The sequence below is a fragment of the Mchenga conophoros genome, linkage group LG3 (genome assembly GCF_057382185.1).
Source record: "Mchenga conophoros isolate Kocher_MC1m ecotype Shallow Benthic linkage group LG3, M_conophoros_male_GT1.1, whole genome shotgun sequence".
NCBI classification, from domain to species: domain Eukaryota; kingdom Metazoa; phylum Chordata; class Actinopteri; order Cichliformes; family Cichlidae; genus Mchenga; species Mchenga conophoros.
Genome location: NC_140528.1, coordinates 41,953,355 through 41,968,410, shown reverse-complemented (window position 1 = coordinate 41,968,410; position 15,056 = coordinate 41,953,355). Strand labels below are relative to the sequence as shown.

Below are 15,056 nucleotides of genomic sequence, written 5' to 3'. Positions count from 1 at the left end.
AAAAAAAGTGCGAGAGAGAGAGAGAGGCTGAGAGAAAGAAAACAAAAAAAAACACGTGACGGCTCGCGATAAGGAGCCGGCTCGCGTCGTTCACGTCAAAGAACCGGCTCTAAGAGCCATTTCGTTCGCGAACGACCCATCACTAAGACTGACAGACAGCTTTGTCTATCAGATTGTCAGGATGCTGAATTCACTCCCTGCTCTCACACGAACTTCACACCTGCATCCATCTCTTCCTCCCTCTGAACCCGCCAGCTACCAAAAACATACAAAAAACATTATGGAAAGTGGATGCTCAGACTGGCTTTCTTACTGTATATCTTGGGCTGCATAAATGTGGATGGGGAAGTGAAGAATCTGATTGATTGATTGAGCTTATAAATTGCCACTAGCAATGTTACAGTTACATGTTACATGCAGTGAAATATGACCATACAGGCCAGAGAGATGTATGATGGTAAGAAAAATAATGAAAGTGCACAATACGCAGTGTTGGGTAAGTTACTTTAAAATAGTAACTTAGTTACATTACTAGTTACTTCTCTCAAAAGTAACTCATTACTTCAAGTTACTCGTTACTTTCAAAGTAACTAGTTACTAGGGAAAGTAACTTTGGTTTTACTCAGAATTCTCTTGTTAATGTGTTGCTTCCATAACTTTGCCAGTCTTCTAGCTTGCTTACTTGCCACAAGTGCACTGTGCCACCTACCAATAGAAAGGAAAAGATAATGTGCATATTTCCACGAGAGAAATCCCACGCCTGGACCGTCATTGACTGCTGCCATGATTCTAGCCTACGTCACAGCGTCATGTGCGCCTTTTACATCCAACACATAAACTGCAGTCGTGGTGCTTTCGATTGTACTCAGAACTCGGAAATTCTGCCTTCTGAATAGTAAGATGTTGGTAACACCAGACTGCAGATGAGCTGCATACATGGCTGGACTGGGACAGAAAATTGGCCCGGACATTTTGACTAGAGACCGGCCCACCATCCATCCATCCATCTTCCTCCGCTTTATCCGAGGCCGGGTCGCGGGGGCAGCAGCCTAAGCAAAGAGGCCCAGACCTCCCTCTCCCCAGCCACCTCCTCCAGCTTATCCGGGGGAATACCAAGGCGTTCCCAGGCCAGCCGAGAGATATAATCTCTCCAGCGTGTCCTGGGTCCGCCCCGGGGCCTCCTCCCGGTGGGACATGCCTGGAACACCTCACCCAGAAGGCGCCCAGGGGGCATCCTTGTCAGATGCCCGAACCACCTCAGCTGGCTGCTCTACTCTGAGCCCCTCCCAGATGGCCGAACTTCTCACCCTATCTCTAAGGGAGAGGCCAGCCACCCTTCGGAGGAAGCTCATTTCTGCCGCTTGTATCCGCGATCTCGTTCTTTCGGTCACTACCCACAGCTCGTGGCCATAGGTGAGGGTAGGGACGTAGATCGACCAGTAAATTGAGAGCTTCGCTTTTACACTCAGCTCCCTCTTCACCACGACGGACCGGTGCAGTGTCTGCATTACTGCAGCTGCAGCCCCAATCCGTCTGTCGATCTCCGGCTCCCCTCTCCCATCACTCGCGAACAAGACCCCGAGATACTTGAACTCCTCCACTTGGGGCAGGAACTCATCCCCGACCCGGAGTGGGCACTCCACCCTTTTCCGGCTGAGAACCATGGCCTCAGATTTGGAGGTGCTGATCCTCATTCCCGCTGCTTCACACTCGGCTGCGAACCGTTCCAGTGCGAGCTGGAGGCCCTCACCCGATGAAGCCAACAGAACCACATCATCTGCAAAAGTCAGAGATGAGATTCTGAGGCCACCAAAGTGAAAGCCCTCCGCCACTTGGCTGCGCCTAGAAATCCTGTCCATAAAAATTATGAACAGAACCGGAGACAAAGGGCAGCCCTGGCGGAGCCCATCACCCACCGGGAACGAGTCCGACTTATTGCCGGCAATGTGAACCAAGCTCTTGCAACGGTTGTATAGGGATCGAATGGCCCGTGGCAATGGGCCAGACACCCCATACTCCCGCAACACCTCCCACAGGACACCCCGAGGGACACGGTCGAATGCCTTCTCCAAGTCCACAAAACACATGTAGACTGGTTGGGCAAACTCCCATGCACCCTCAAGTATCCTCGAGAGGATAAAGAGCTGGTCCAGTGTTCCGCGACCAGGACGAAAACCGCATTGTTCCTCCTGTATCAGAGGTTCGACTAGCGGACGAACTCTCCTTTCCAGCACCCTGGCATAGACTTTCCCAGGGAGGCTGAGGAGTGTGATCCCCTTGTAGTTGGAACACACCCTCCGGTCCCCCTTCTTAAAGATGGGGACCACCACCCCGGTCTGCCAGTCCACAGGTACTGCCCCTGATCTCCACACAACATTGCAGAGGCGTGTCAACCAGGACAGCCCTACAACGTCCAGAGCCTTCAGGAACTCGGGCGGACCTCATCAACACCAGGGGCTCTGCCACCAAGGAGTTGTTTAACTGCCTCAGTGACCTCGCCCCCGGAAATTGGCGGGTCATTCCCCTCATCCCCAGACTCTGCTTCCTCCTCGGAAGACGTGTCAGTGGGATTAAGGAGGTCCTCGAAGTATTCCTTCCACCGCCTGACAATTTTCTCAGTCGACGTCAGCAGCGCTCCGCCAGCACTATACACAGTGCAGGTAGAGCACCGCTTTCCCCTTCTGAGATGCCTGACGGTTTGCCAGAATCTCTTCGAGGCAGTCCAAAAGTCTTTTTCCATGGCCTCTCCGAACTCCTCCCACACCCGAGTTTTTGCTTCAGCCACTGCCCGAGCCGCATTCCGCTTGGCCTGTCGATACCTGTCGGCTGCCTCCGGAGTCCCACAGGCTAACCAAGCCCGATAGGACTCCTTCTTCAGCCTGGTGGCTCCCTTCACCTCTGGTGTCCACCATTTGGTTCGGGGATTACCACCACGGCAGGCACCAACCACCTTGCGGCCACAGCTCAATGCAGCAGCTTCGGCAATGGAGACGCTGAACATGGTCCATTCGGACTCAATGTCCCCAGTCTCCCTCGGAATGCTGTTGAACATATGGTCGCAGGTCTGGTGATACGATTACAAAATCGATCATCGACCTACGGCCTAGAGCGTCCTGGTGCCACGTGCACTTATGGACACTCTTATGTTCGAACAGGGTGTTCGTTATGGCCAAACTGTGGTTAGCACAGAAGTCCAATAACAAAGCACCGCTCGGGTTCAGATCAGGGAGGCCTTTCCTCCCAATCACACCCCTCCAGGTCTCGCTGTCGTTACCCACGTGAGCATTGAAGTCTCCCAGCAGGACAACAGAGTCTCCAAGCTTAAACGTGCTGCTGTTGTTTAGTGCGACATCCGCTGGTTTCCTCTTTCGGCGCAAAGTGGGCGATAAACAAACAAGAGAGCCGATCAGCTGATCACTGATCAGTTTTCATGATTGAAGTAGAAACGGGAGAGGGAGGGGGGAGAATGAGAGGAGAAGAGGCAGCTGTGCAGCAAAGACACAGAATAACTCCAGCTTTGTGTCATTTTCATTGTAGCTGAATTACGGGACAAACTGTTCCTTTTCACCTCAATAAGAAACGCGTAATATTTTCTCTGAATACCAGACGGGACGTTTGGCAACTCTAATAACTTATGAACAAAATAAAGTTCAACATCATTAACTTCATAGCACCCACCCAGCTGTATAAAAACTCCGTCATGCTAGCTAGCACGCAGTACGGAAAAAGTCAGCATAACGAAAATAAACTCCACCTAAACTTGGTTTAAATCTGACCCAGATAGACTGCAGGTCATAACTTCTTACCTGAAGTTCAGTTCACACTTGGACCGGCGGCCGCCTCGGGTCTCTTTTCCTTCTGCGTCCCCTTTCTCCAGCCCGAGAACGTGTTGCTTTCTCTCATCCACCTGCTGGCCTCCACCACTTGCTAATGTTACTGAATCTGTGGAAGCTCCACATGAAGTAACGAGTAACGACCCTATCTAAATCCCAGTAACGACTAACGCGTTCCTGATTTTGGCATAATAACTAGTTACCGTGCTCGTTACCACAATAATAACGTAGTTACTGTAACGCGTTACTTAATAATGCGTTAGTCCCAACACTGACAATACATGAGGGAAAAGGAGGGTAAAAAAGAACTCTGCTCAGACTAAGCACCTGATAGGAGATACTTGTATAGGAATTTCTTTTACTTATGTATTAATCACATTATTTTATTGTATAATGCCTTGGTGCCACTGGATTTTAAGAAATCTCACACTCAGACATTAAGACAAATGGTGGGGGTGTAGTAGTTGGGTGGAAGCAGACAACTCCACAGGAAGAATCTTTTGTCTCTTTGAGAACTCTGGGAGGTAGCAAGGGAGTGTGAACCTTAAGGTGTGAAACAGCTGAGTACTGCCTTTTGTTCCTGAAGAAGGTATTTAACTGAGAGCCATGCTAGGCTCAGGAGACTCTGCTGACTGTCTGCCCCATGATCATGCAGGCTCTCCACAAGCTTGGTTGTCTGTTCTTTGTGTGTTTGGATTAACTACCGCTCACCGCTCGTCTGCGGCTTTAAATGGAAAACTTCCACAACGTACGTTTGAGAACCAAAAAAGCCAGGAAGATGCAGCAGACACCACAAACACACAACGTTTTAGTGTGTCAGCGTCCCTTCGATACCACATCCTTTGTTTTACTTCTTTGCTGAAGTTTCTGTAGAGGAACTGGAAACCACAGGAACATTTTCACATCCAGTTTAGAGTTTTACGTTAGTATTTGGAGTGGTAGCAGCATGCAACTCTGTAATTTGACATTGACAAATATGACATTTGACATATATCTTTGCCTTACCCCTCAAAACCTGTAGGAATTTCACACTGAAATTTACTGCATTAGCTGTTGCACATCCATATGTGCCCCTCCAAGGCTGTGCGTATGTTCCCCAACCAAAAATTGTATTTTAATAGGGACATAAATATGAAAATCAGGAAGAGGTGGGAGACCTTCAAGTGAGGAGACCAAGTGGAGTATAAGAGAGCTGGGTATGAGCTGCAAAAGTCCATCAGAGCAGCAAAAAGGGCCCACTCACAAAAACCTGAAGGCTACTATGTCAACCACAACACGCATAGCATGTGGCAGGTGATTAAATCTACTCAATCAACTACAAGAGAACCACAACTACCACAGACAACTGAGATGCCACCCTCCCAGACAGCCTTAACACCTTCTAGTCCAGGTTTGACAGACTGAACACAGAAACACCCTCAAAGGCCCGAAGAGACCCCACGGACACTGCCTTCCAGGTGACACACACACAAGTCCCTAAAGCTCTGAACAAGGCGAACCACCACAGAGTTCTCCCAGAGTTCTGAAGGCCTGTGGGGAATAACTAACCTGTCAGTATCTCAGGCAATGACTTCAGGCCAGCAGCGCTCACACCTACTGCCATGAAGTGCCTGATAAAACTGGTTCTCACGCACATCTACGACATGGTCCCAGACATTTTCGATCCCGTTTGCCTACCAATCTGCTCAATCAGTGGATGACATGGTAACAATAGCCCTATACCACACTCTGCAACATCTGGAGTGTAGCGGAACATCTGCCAGGATGCTTTTTCTGGACTAGAGTTCAGCTTTTAATACCATCCGTCCAAAGCTGACAGGCCCACTCTCATCATCAAAGGAACTGAGGTGGAGATCAGTGAGTTTTATAGAACTGGCACTTTGATTCTAAACAGGTATACAGTAAGAAGGTTATTAAGGCAGCACAGTGGTAACATTGATGACGACAATATAACATTGGTAACTGATTCCTTGCACAGCCTCAGTCCACTTTGCTCCAATTCAGAGAGTAGGTGTCGTTTGAGGTGTCGTAGCTCATTTGATGGCTCATATTTCAGGGAGAACCCACTTCTGTGTGGACAAGAGCAAACCTTCATATTAGTGGGTTTGTTGGTGTGAGGAACTCAGATGATCATGTCCCAACAGGTTTATTTTGCTCATAGTGAAAGGTGAGGAATCTCAGAATAATTATGCATAGTTATTTGTATAAAATATTGAATTTTTCATAGCTGTTCTGCTTTTTTTTTTTAATGTAAACTCTTCATGTTTTACAAAAAAACTGTACATGATGGAGGGTAATGGTTTCAGTCTGCTAAAAAACATTACTTTGACCAAAAATATATGGGACAGCTTCTGTGTCTGGACCTGGACCGTGGAGTGCCTGGTAGTGACCTCTGTTATGGAGTCTTTACCTTATAATACAAAGCACCTTAAGGCAACTGGTAGTTGGTTTATCACTGTAGAAATAAAACTGAATTGAAGTGATCAATAATCTATAAAATAAAATAAAAAGACCTTCTGTGTTTAGTATTAAACTGCAGGAAGAGAGTAAAAATCAGTGGAGGTCCTGGGTCGGTTGCAGAAAACAGGTTCAGATCATAAACTGCGGCTTAAAAATTTTTTGATCACATTTTTTTAATCAAACAGGAAGAAAAGATATTAGCTGTTTGTTTTGAATTTACAGATGATATTTTGTAGATTAGCAGAAAAAAATCATATCCAGTGAAACATATTTTTAAAGTTTTTAGTTTTCAGATATATTTATTACAGTGCTTTTACACCATTTCATTTGGCTTTTTTTTTTTTTTTATTAACAGATCAGAACAAAGGTAAAGCCCAGAGGAAACATGAATCAAATATCTCTGCTGTTCTTTAATGTCAGACTTTAATAAAAAAAAAAAAAAAAAACTGACAGTAAATGTTTTTCTCTGAATTGTTTGATTGATTTTCCTCATTTTATCTCCTCTTTTTCTCATATTAACAAAGACTACGTTTTCTAAAGTATTCTGATTCTGATTAACAACACAAGAAAATAATTTCCATCAGTAATGTTTGATTCATGATACATTATTAAAAAATGTTTGTTCTACTGACTTGGACAGCTTTAAAACAGAGTTTAGATCATCTTAAATGCTGATTGTTTTACAGTTTAATAATGTCTTCATAATGACATAATCAATTTTTAATTTCCTTTTTTCTGTAAAATTAAAAAATATATTTGATCAAAATACATTTAATAATCAATAAATGCACAGTCAAATAAGATAATAATTCTAAAATTTGATTTCCACTCTGTATATTCATGTTTATGTTAATGAGCTGCTGCCAAATAACACTGCATATCACTGTAGAACACAAGCCTTCTTTTTTATTTTAGCTGCAGGAATATAATGAACTCCAGCTCCCACTCCAGACCCTACTAAACCTCCTGTTGCAGCTCCCACCGAAGCACCTACAATTCCAACTGTAGCTCCTACTGCAGCTCCCACTGGACCTCCTACAAGTCCAACTGTAGCTCCAGCAGCAGCAGCTGTGAAAACAGCTGGAATACCAATTCCAGCACCAACTCCAAGACTCAGTCCAAGAGCAGATCCTATAAGAATTGCAACCTTGCTGTCTTGAATAAACTTATTTTTCCGTTCTGCTCTGTATGTTGCTTCTTCTGGTGTCATATTTTCTTTGTTTATTAGTCGTTCCACCTCTTTCTTTATAGCCTCCTCTGCCTTATCAAACATTCGATTGCTGTAGTAGCTTCCTCCATTTTCCTTCACCATGGTGTTGATCTTCTCCAGCAGCTCTCTGACCTGAGCAGGATCTCTGATTCTGTTGTTAAAAACATGATATTTTCCTCCACACTGATTGATGAACTCACTGAGAGCTGGATTTTCAATGATGCATTCCTTTATGGAGACCTTCAGATCATTTACATGGGTGAACAACACCATGGTGTAACAAGCGGCTTTGTCTCCAAACACATCCTGAAGGATTCTCAATGTTTCTTGTTCTTTATCTTCAAACTCTTCTGGATCGACCACAATCAGGAACACATGAGGACCAGGAGCAGCCAATGAGATGCATCTATTGATCTCTTTCTTGAACTGGTCTAAGGTGAACGTGGTGTGAAACAGGCCTGGAGTATCAACTACAGCCAGTTTTTGAAAGTCGAACGGAGCTGTTTCCTTCTGACACTCTAATGTCACTGGGGAAGTAGATGATATTGATCTAAATACATTTCCCTCTAAGATGGTGTTTCCTGCTGCACTCTTCCCAGCTCTGGTTTTTCCCACAAGAACTATCCTGAGGTCTGGTTCCACTTTTTTAAATGCTCTCTCTGCCTTTTCAAACATCTCATTGGTGTAGCAACTTCCTTTATTATCGTGAACCATGTTCTTTATCTTCTCCAGGAGCTCACTGACCTGAGCAGGGTCTTCACTTCTGTTGTTAAAAACATGATATCTTCCATGACACTGACGGATGAACTCACTTAGAGCTGGATTTTTTATGAATGTTTCTATTGTGACTCCATCATACTCCAGATTGTCTCCATAGGTGAACAGGGCCATAGTGTACCGTGCTGCATCTCCTCCAAACGCATTCTGAATCTGCCTGACTGTCTTTTGTTCTTCTTCTGTGAATCTGTTCGCCTGAATCACAACCAGGAACACATGAGGACCAGGAGCAGCAAAGGGGATGGATCTACTGATCTCTTTCTTGACCTCCTCTTCAGTCTTACTGGTATCAAACAGACCTGGGGTATCAACTACAGCCAGGATTTGACCATCAAACTGACCTGTGTTCATCTGACACTTTGCTGTTGCTGTGGAAGCATTTGGTGTAGACATAAATACTTTTTGTCCTAAGATGGTGTTTCCTGATGCACTTTTCCCAACACCAGTTTTTCCGACAAGCACAATCCTGAAGTCAGCCTGTCTGAATATTTCACTGGTGTAGTAGCTTCCTTCATTTCTGTGAACCATGTTGTTGATCTCCTTCAGTAACTCTCTGACCTGAGAGGGATCCTCCATTCTGTTGTTAAACACATGATATTTTCCTCCACACTGACTGATGAAGTTACCCAGAGGTGGGTTATTACTAATAAATTCATCTATGGTAACACTGTCTGCCTCTGGATCATCTCCACAGGTGAACAAGACCATAATATAACGTGCTGCTGTTTCTCCAAACATGTGCTGAATTCTTCTCACTATTTCTTTATCTTCTTCTGTGAAGCTGCCAGTTTGAAACACAACCAGGAACACATGGGGACCAGGAGCAGCAAAGCAGATGCATCTATGGATTTCCCTCCTCACATCCACGTCAGTCAGTCTGTTCTCAAACAGATCTGGAGTAACAACTACAGTCAGGATCTGACCCCCGAACTCTTGTGTTTTCTTCTGAAACTCTAAAGATGACCTTGACTCAAAACCATTTCTATTATTTCCTAAAATGCCATCTCCAATTTTGGTCTTTCCAACTCCAGTTTTTCCAAGAAGCACAATCCTGTACTCTGGTTTATCTGGTTCTTCTTGTTGTTCTGGCTCCTCTAGCTCTGCAGAAAAATATTATGAACATTTTACTGTTGTTGGTGTAAAAGGCACATTTTACTATTTTCTTTCTCCAAAATTAACATTTTTACACATGAAAATCTGAAAACAAATATTTGTTAGCTTCCCTCAGTTGTTTTGCAGCCCAGACTAGGGCTTAAGTCACTGAATAAACAAACAAATAAATAAATACATAAATAAATAAAAAGAAAACTCTGAGAGAAAGTCTTTGACCCTGTGGTGGAGAGAGAAATTGCAGGTTTCTGCATTTCTACACTTAGGCCAGGGGTGTCGGACTCCAGGCCTCGAGGGCCAGTGTCCTGCAGGTTTTAGATCTCACCCTGGGTCAACACACCTGAATAAAATGATTAGTTCATTCCCAGGCCTCTGCAGAACTTCAAGACATGTTGAGGAGGTCATTTAGCCATTTAAATCAGCTGTGTTGTAACAAGGACATATCTAAAACCTGCAGGACACCGGCCCTCGAAGCCTGGAGTTTGACACATGTGTTTTAGGCATTAGATGTTAAAATAAACTCTAAATCATTTCATTTTGGGAGGTTTAATAGAATCAGCTACATCTTTGGAAATAAGCCTAATTGGAATGGCTCTCTCCTAATCAGACATTTCTTTCTGAGAAACATTCCCAATGATCTATAAAGCACACATTCTTGGTACGAAGTGTTCAGATAAGAGGTACCCAGTGGTAATTGGAGCACTAGGTGTGGTACTCCCAAGCTAGGAGAGTGGCTCCAGCAGATCCCAGGAACAACATCTGAGATCTCTGTCCAGAAGAGCGCAGTCCTAGGAACAGCTAAGATACTATGCAGGACTCTCAAGCTCCCAGGCCTCTGGTAGAGGACCCGAGCTTGAAGGACAGACCACCCGCAGGGGCACGAGGGGAATTTTATGGAATATGTATTTATTTAATTATTACAGAGAAACTAATATGAACTCCTTTTCCATGTAGTAGTGTATCAAATGAAATTTGGATAACATACATGCTTGCTATTACCTGTTTGAACTGTGAACATGAAACCTGTACAGAAGTTCTTCTCACGAATATTGTTTTCAGTTTTTCTATTCAAAGTGCTAAAACGTTCTTTTCTCTAGTTTTAGTTTTTTGCTTTCAAAAAGTCATTGTGAAAGAAAATAATTAATATTTTAGCCAAATTCTCTTAATGCATGCTCAATCAACCAGGTAAGGAAATCCCCAAAAGTTCATTTTGTTCATCTGGACAAAAACACTATGTCCGGATCAACAAAATCAACTTTCTGGGATTTTGACATGAAGTTGACATATAGAGTTATGTTCTCCTGAACATTAAGATTGTGTTGGTGTATTTTTTTTTATCCAACTAGACGTTGGAAATATCATTTTTTGTGTCATATTTGAATGTACATTGAAAAAGTGAGTTTAAATGTCCTTACCCGGTAGAAGCTCTTGGTCAGACATGTCTGTATAGCAGTTTGTGTGTCACTGCCCGTCTTGCTGTCGAATAACTTCTTCTTTATCTCACGACTCTATAAGAGACTCTTTCTAGCCCCTCCGTGCAGATGTGGACTTTTGGAATGTTGCAACTTCCTCAGCATCACAGACCGCTCAGTCGAGTGCACTTCAGACATCGTTCTTACGATCACCAGCAGTTGACGGCTGACTTGAGGCAGATCAAGCCATTGAGTGACGATAAAAATCAAGGGATAAACCTTTTTTTGACAGCATGCCGCATGCTTCAGTTACATTATTAGTATGTTTGTTTGTGTTGATTAGAAAATGTATTTTAGTGCCAGACACTAAAAATTTTGAAATATCATGTTATTGAAAAAGGTCCAAGGCTATTTTTTAGGTAAAGGTTGACAAGACTAGTTTTATCTTTATATTGTTCCATTTAAACCATAAAAGTAAGTAGACTTATAGACTTAGGCACACTCCAATTTTTCAACCGCACCGCTTAACACCGCAGTTTTACATGTGCACTTCTTTTTTTTTCTGCAATCCACACATACAATATTGATTTGTAAATGATTAACTAACAATCTTGTGCTTAAATATTGCTTCATCAATATTGTAGAAAATGTTAAACTTAATCATCATCTTGGCCTCCTCTGACGACCTGTTTGCTGCTGTCTGCTGCTGAAAGTCAGTGGGGAGAGGGGACACTTGGGCAGTGCATTTATTGCAGCATATAATGTGTTTTCTGAATACATTGTGCTTTTTCAGCATTCAAAGATTGATGGCACTGTGTCAGAGCACTACCTATGAATTTCAGACGGATCAGGCCTTAACTTAACAAAAAAGTTATCAATAGTTCTGTTCATCTTTCCTTATTACCCACATCTCACTTCTGTCGGGCCAAGGCTGCTCACTAGGGCTGGGTATCATCACTGATTTCTATAATCCATTCGATTCAGGTTCTCAAAGTCCTGATTTGATTCAATTTAGCCTCAGACAGTCAGAAATATTATAATTCTGATCATTTATCAGTACTGACACATGTGAGCATCACAGCCGATGCCTTAGTGTCAAAATAACTGATAATAAAACACAGGAAAAAAAAATGAAGGAGATTTTCCTGCCCTGGCTTTTTATAGCAGATAACCTTAAAAATATTCTGAAATTTTGCATAATTTTTGTCCGAGGTCATTTAAGTAAAAAAAAAAGAAGAAAGAAAAAAAAAGACAGCGGCCGACAGTAAACAACGGTAGACTGGTGGGTGATAAGTAAATGTAGAAAACAGATTTGAGACGGGAAACTGTTCTTGAAGTACACACACACACACACACACACACAGACACACACAGACACACACACACACAGAGAGAGAGAGAGAGAGAGAGAGAGAGAGAGAGAGAGAGATACGTGAGCTGTGCATGAAGTGTGATTTTTATCATGGTGGAAGCAAAACAGCAAAAGGGAATTCATGACGACATTTATCAAATATGAAGCGTAGTTTGCCGCTTCTTTTGCTGCTGGCTCAGTGAATTTTGGTTGGAGAGAGATAAATGCTGTGTCCAAATTCAGGGAAAGGATGTTCATACGGACACTACCTACCTACGTCACAAGGTAGTGTCCTTAGACAGATGGGTAGTCAGGAAGTGAGGGGCTGTGGACAGCCCCTTTTTTTCTCCATATAAACTGAACATAGAAATTTAACAAACAATGAGTGCCCAACACAACAGATAGGCTGTGCACAGTACTGATGGGATTTCCGGCTCTTTTTAGAGAATAGGCTCTTTTGGCTCGGCTCACTAAAAAGAGCCGGCTCTTTCGGCTCCGAACCGACTCTTTAGGTTGTTTTGTTGCTTTAATTAATTTATTATTAACAACAATATAAAATTATGCACAAAAGGAATTACTAATGTAAAAAAAAGTGGGTTTATTTATATATGTTTACATATAAATATATGCCCGCTCCATGTCTGACATAAACCGGTCAGTAGCACAAAAAAAGGTTGGGGACCGCTGCTGTACATCATGAAGGTTAATAGGACCGCAGTCATATGAATATGATGTGTAAATTGATCTATTCTTGTACATCCACGCCGTAGCGGCCCAATTCTTCACCCCAGTGAAGAGGTGATCATTTTCTCTTCGTTTTAATAAATTAAGCTGTTTGGTCTTTGTTCCACACAACATATCACCAATTCCACGAAATCTAAATAAGCTGTATGTAAGAAGCAACACATGAAAAATCGTAGGACCCACCATACCATACAAGCTGGTTTACGGTTATTTAAATTTAAAAAAAAAAAAAACATGTCTATGCAGATGCCCGAAGATTAACAACACAACCGCTATAACAGTTTAGCTTTTGTGCACCCAGATTTTCATATACTTACATTTGAAAGTGTTTTCCTCTCCCACTTTGACCACCATCGTTATTAGAAACAAATCTCCTCTATGACCTGCAATGAATCCTGGGATATAGTGGGACACGAAGGATACATCGGACCCATCCTTACAATTCGGGGCAAAGTAGGACGCATTTGTCGCCACATTTTGAGTAATCTTTGAATTCGGACAGCCTTCGTCGCGTCACTGTGACGTCATTACCTCCAAATATGGCATTTTAAGCATCCTTCCTCTGAATTCGGACACAGCTAATACCTGCAGCTCAGAATCTAGCGCAAAAAGATGTAAACACAGAGTTCCGACAGCGTGTCCATGTACGGGCCGTCGGGTGAGAAAGCCGAGAAAGAGAGAGCTAATTCTGATTGGTCGGGTCTGCTCCGTGTTTACGTCTGTGTGGAATCCGTGTACCTGCTCTCATTTGCTGTTTGGCGGTTGTTGAAATAGTTTTGTGAGCTTTAATCTGAGAATCTGCCGTTTCTGGCAAAACACAGTTATATTTAAAAGTCAATTCAGGATTTAATGAATCGATTTCGCTTTATTCAAGCTACTCACCTCCCTCTTCCACCTGCATTTCAAATTGACCACGGCCAATCAGAGAGGTCCCGCCCCTGACTATCTCTAATTTGTTTAGTCCACCATAGAGGCATAATGTGTGTCTGTTGTTGACTACATGGAGAGTTGCATTTGTGTCCAAATTTATCGCACTCTAGAGCCCTACCATGGACCCAAAATTTCAACGTTTTGGTTCCCGAGCCACTTAGTTATCGCTTTTGCCTGATGGCAAGGTGCTCCAGCGTGCTGGAAAATGCATTGTTCTTCACCAAACTGTTGTTGGATTGTTGGAAAAAGTTGCTGTTGGAGGATGTTTTGGTACCATTCTTTATTCATGGCTGTGTTTTGGGCCCTTGGATGAAAAGCAACCCCACACATGAATGGTCTCAGGATGCTTTACTGTTGGCATGACACATAGCGCTCACCTTTTTTTGTCCGGACAAGCCTTTTTCCAGATGCCCCAAGCAATCGGAAAGAGGCTTCATCAGAGAATATGACTTTGCCCCAGTCCTCAGCAGTCCATTCACCATACTTTCTGTAGAAGATCAATCTGTCCCTGATGGGTTTTATTTTTTTTTTTTTTGGAGAGAAGTGGCTTCTTTGCTGCCCTTCTTGATACCAGGCAGTCTTCCAAAAGTCTTCTCCTCACTGTGAATGCAGATGCGCTCACACCTGCCTGCTGCCATTTCTGAGCAAGCTCTGCACTGGTGGCACTCCAATCCCGCAGCTGAATCCTCTTTAGGAGACGATCCTGGCGCTTGCTGGACTTTCTTAGACGCCCTGAAGCCTTTTTAACATGAATTGAACCTATTTCCTTAGTAGCCACAATATACTTGCCTGTGTAGCCATTTTATGCAACTCAATGATGGCTGCACACGTTTCTCAAGGCATCCTATGGACTGCTGCATCGCATATTTTGTGATAAAGTGGATGCCATGAAACTATACCACAAGACTACATGTGATGAAAAAATATTTTACTATGACTTTACCAGCCTCTATCCCACAGTGCAGTCTAAAAAACCTTATCCTGTAGGACACCCACAAATCATTTACAACAACTTTGACAGGCTAGAAAATTATTTTGGCTTTGTTAAATGCTCAGTACTCCTAATTAGAGGTCTGTTTCACCCAGTCCCTCCCCACAGGTGCCACAGAAAACTGATGTTCCCCCTCTGTAGCATGTGTGCTGAAGAGCAGAACCAACACACTGCACACTGGGAGGATGTTGTCGGGAACCTGGGTGAAACAGACCTCTAGATGTGCTATGCCAGACCT

At 43.4% G+C, this 15,056-nt stretch overlaps 1 protein-coding gene across 1 annotated transcript; it reads right to left on the bottom strand.

Moving 5' to 3' along the window:
- Positions 1-6,538: 6,538 nt before the first annotated feature.
- LOC146578736 (GTPase IMAP family member 8-like) lies at positions 6,539-10,890 on the bottom strand. Its single transcript, XM_085268826.1, has 2 exons — positions 10,806-10,890; positions 6,539-9,380 (listed from the first exon to the last, which is right to left on the bottom strand). The coding sequence occupies exons 1-2, from the start codon at positions 10,828-10,830 to the stop codon at positions 7,174-7,176; spliced, it is 2,232 nt and encodes a 743-aa protein (XP_085124952.1). The 5' UTR covers positions 10,831-10,890; the 3' UTR covers positions 6,539-7,173.
- Between the last annotated feature and the right edge of the window lie 4,166 nt (positions 10,891-15,056).

Coding starts and splice junctions, on each gene's coding strand:
- LOC146578736 (XM_085268826.1), bottom strand. CDS start 10,830: ATGTCTGACCAAGAGCTTCTACCGG. Junction 9,381..10,805: donor TGACCAAGAGCTTCTACCGG/GTAAGGACATTT, acceptor ATTTTTCTGCAG/AGCTAGAGGAGCCAGAACAA.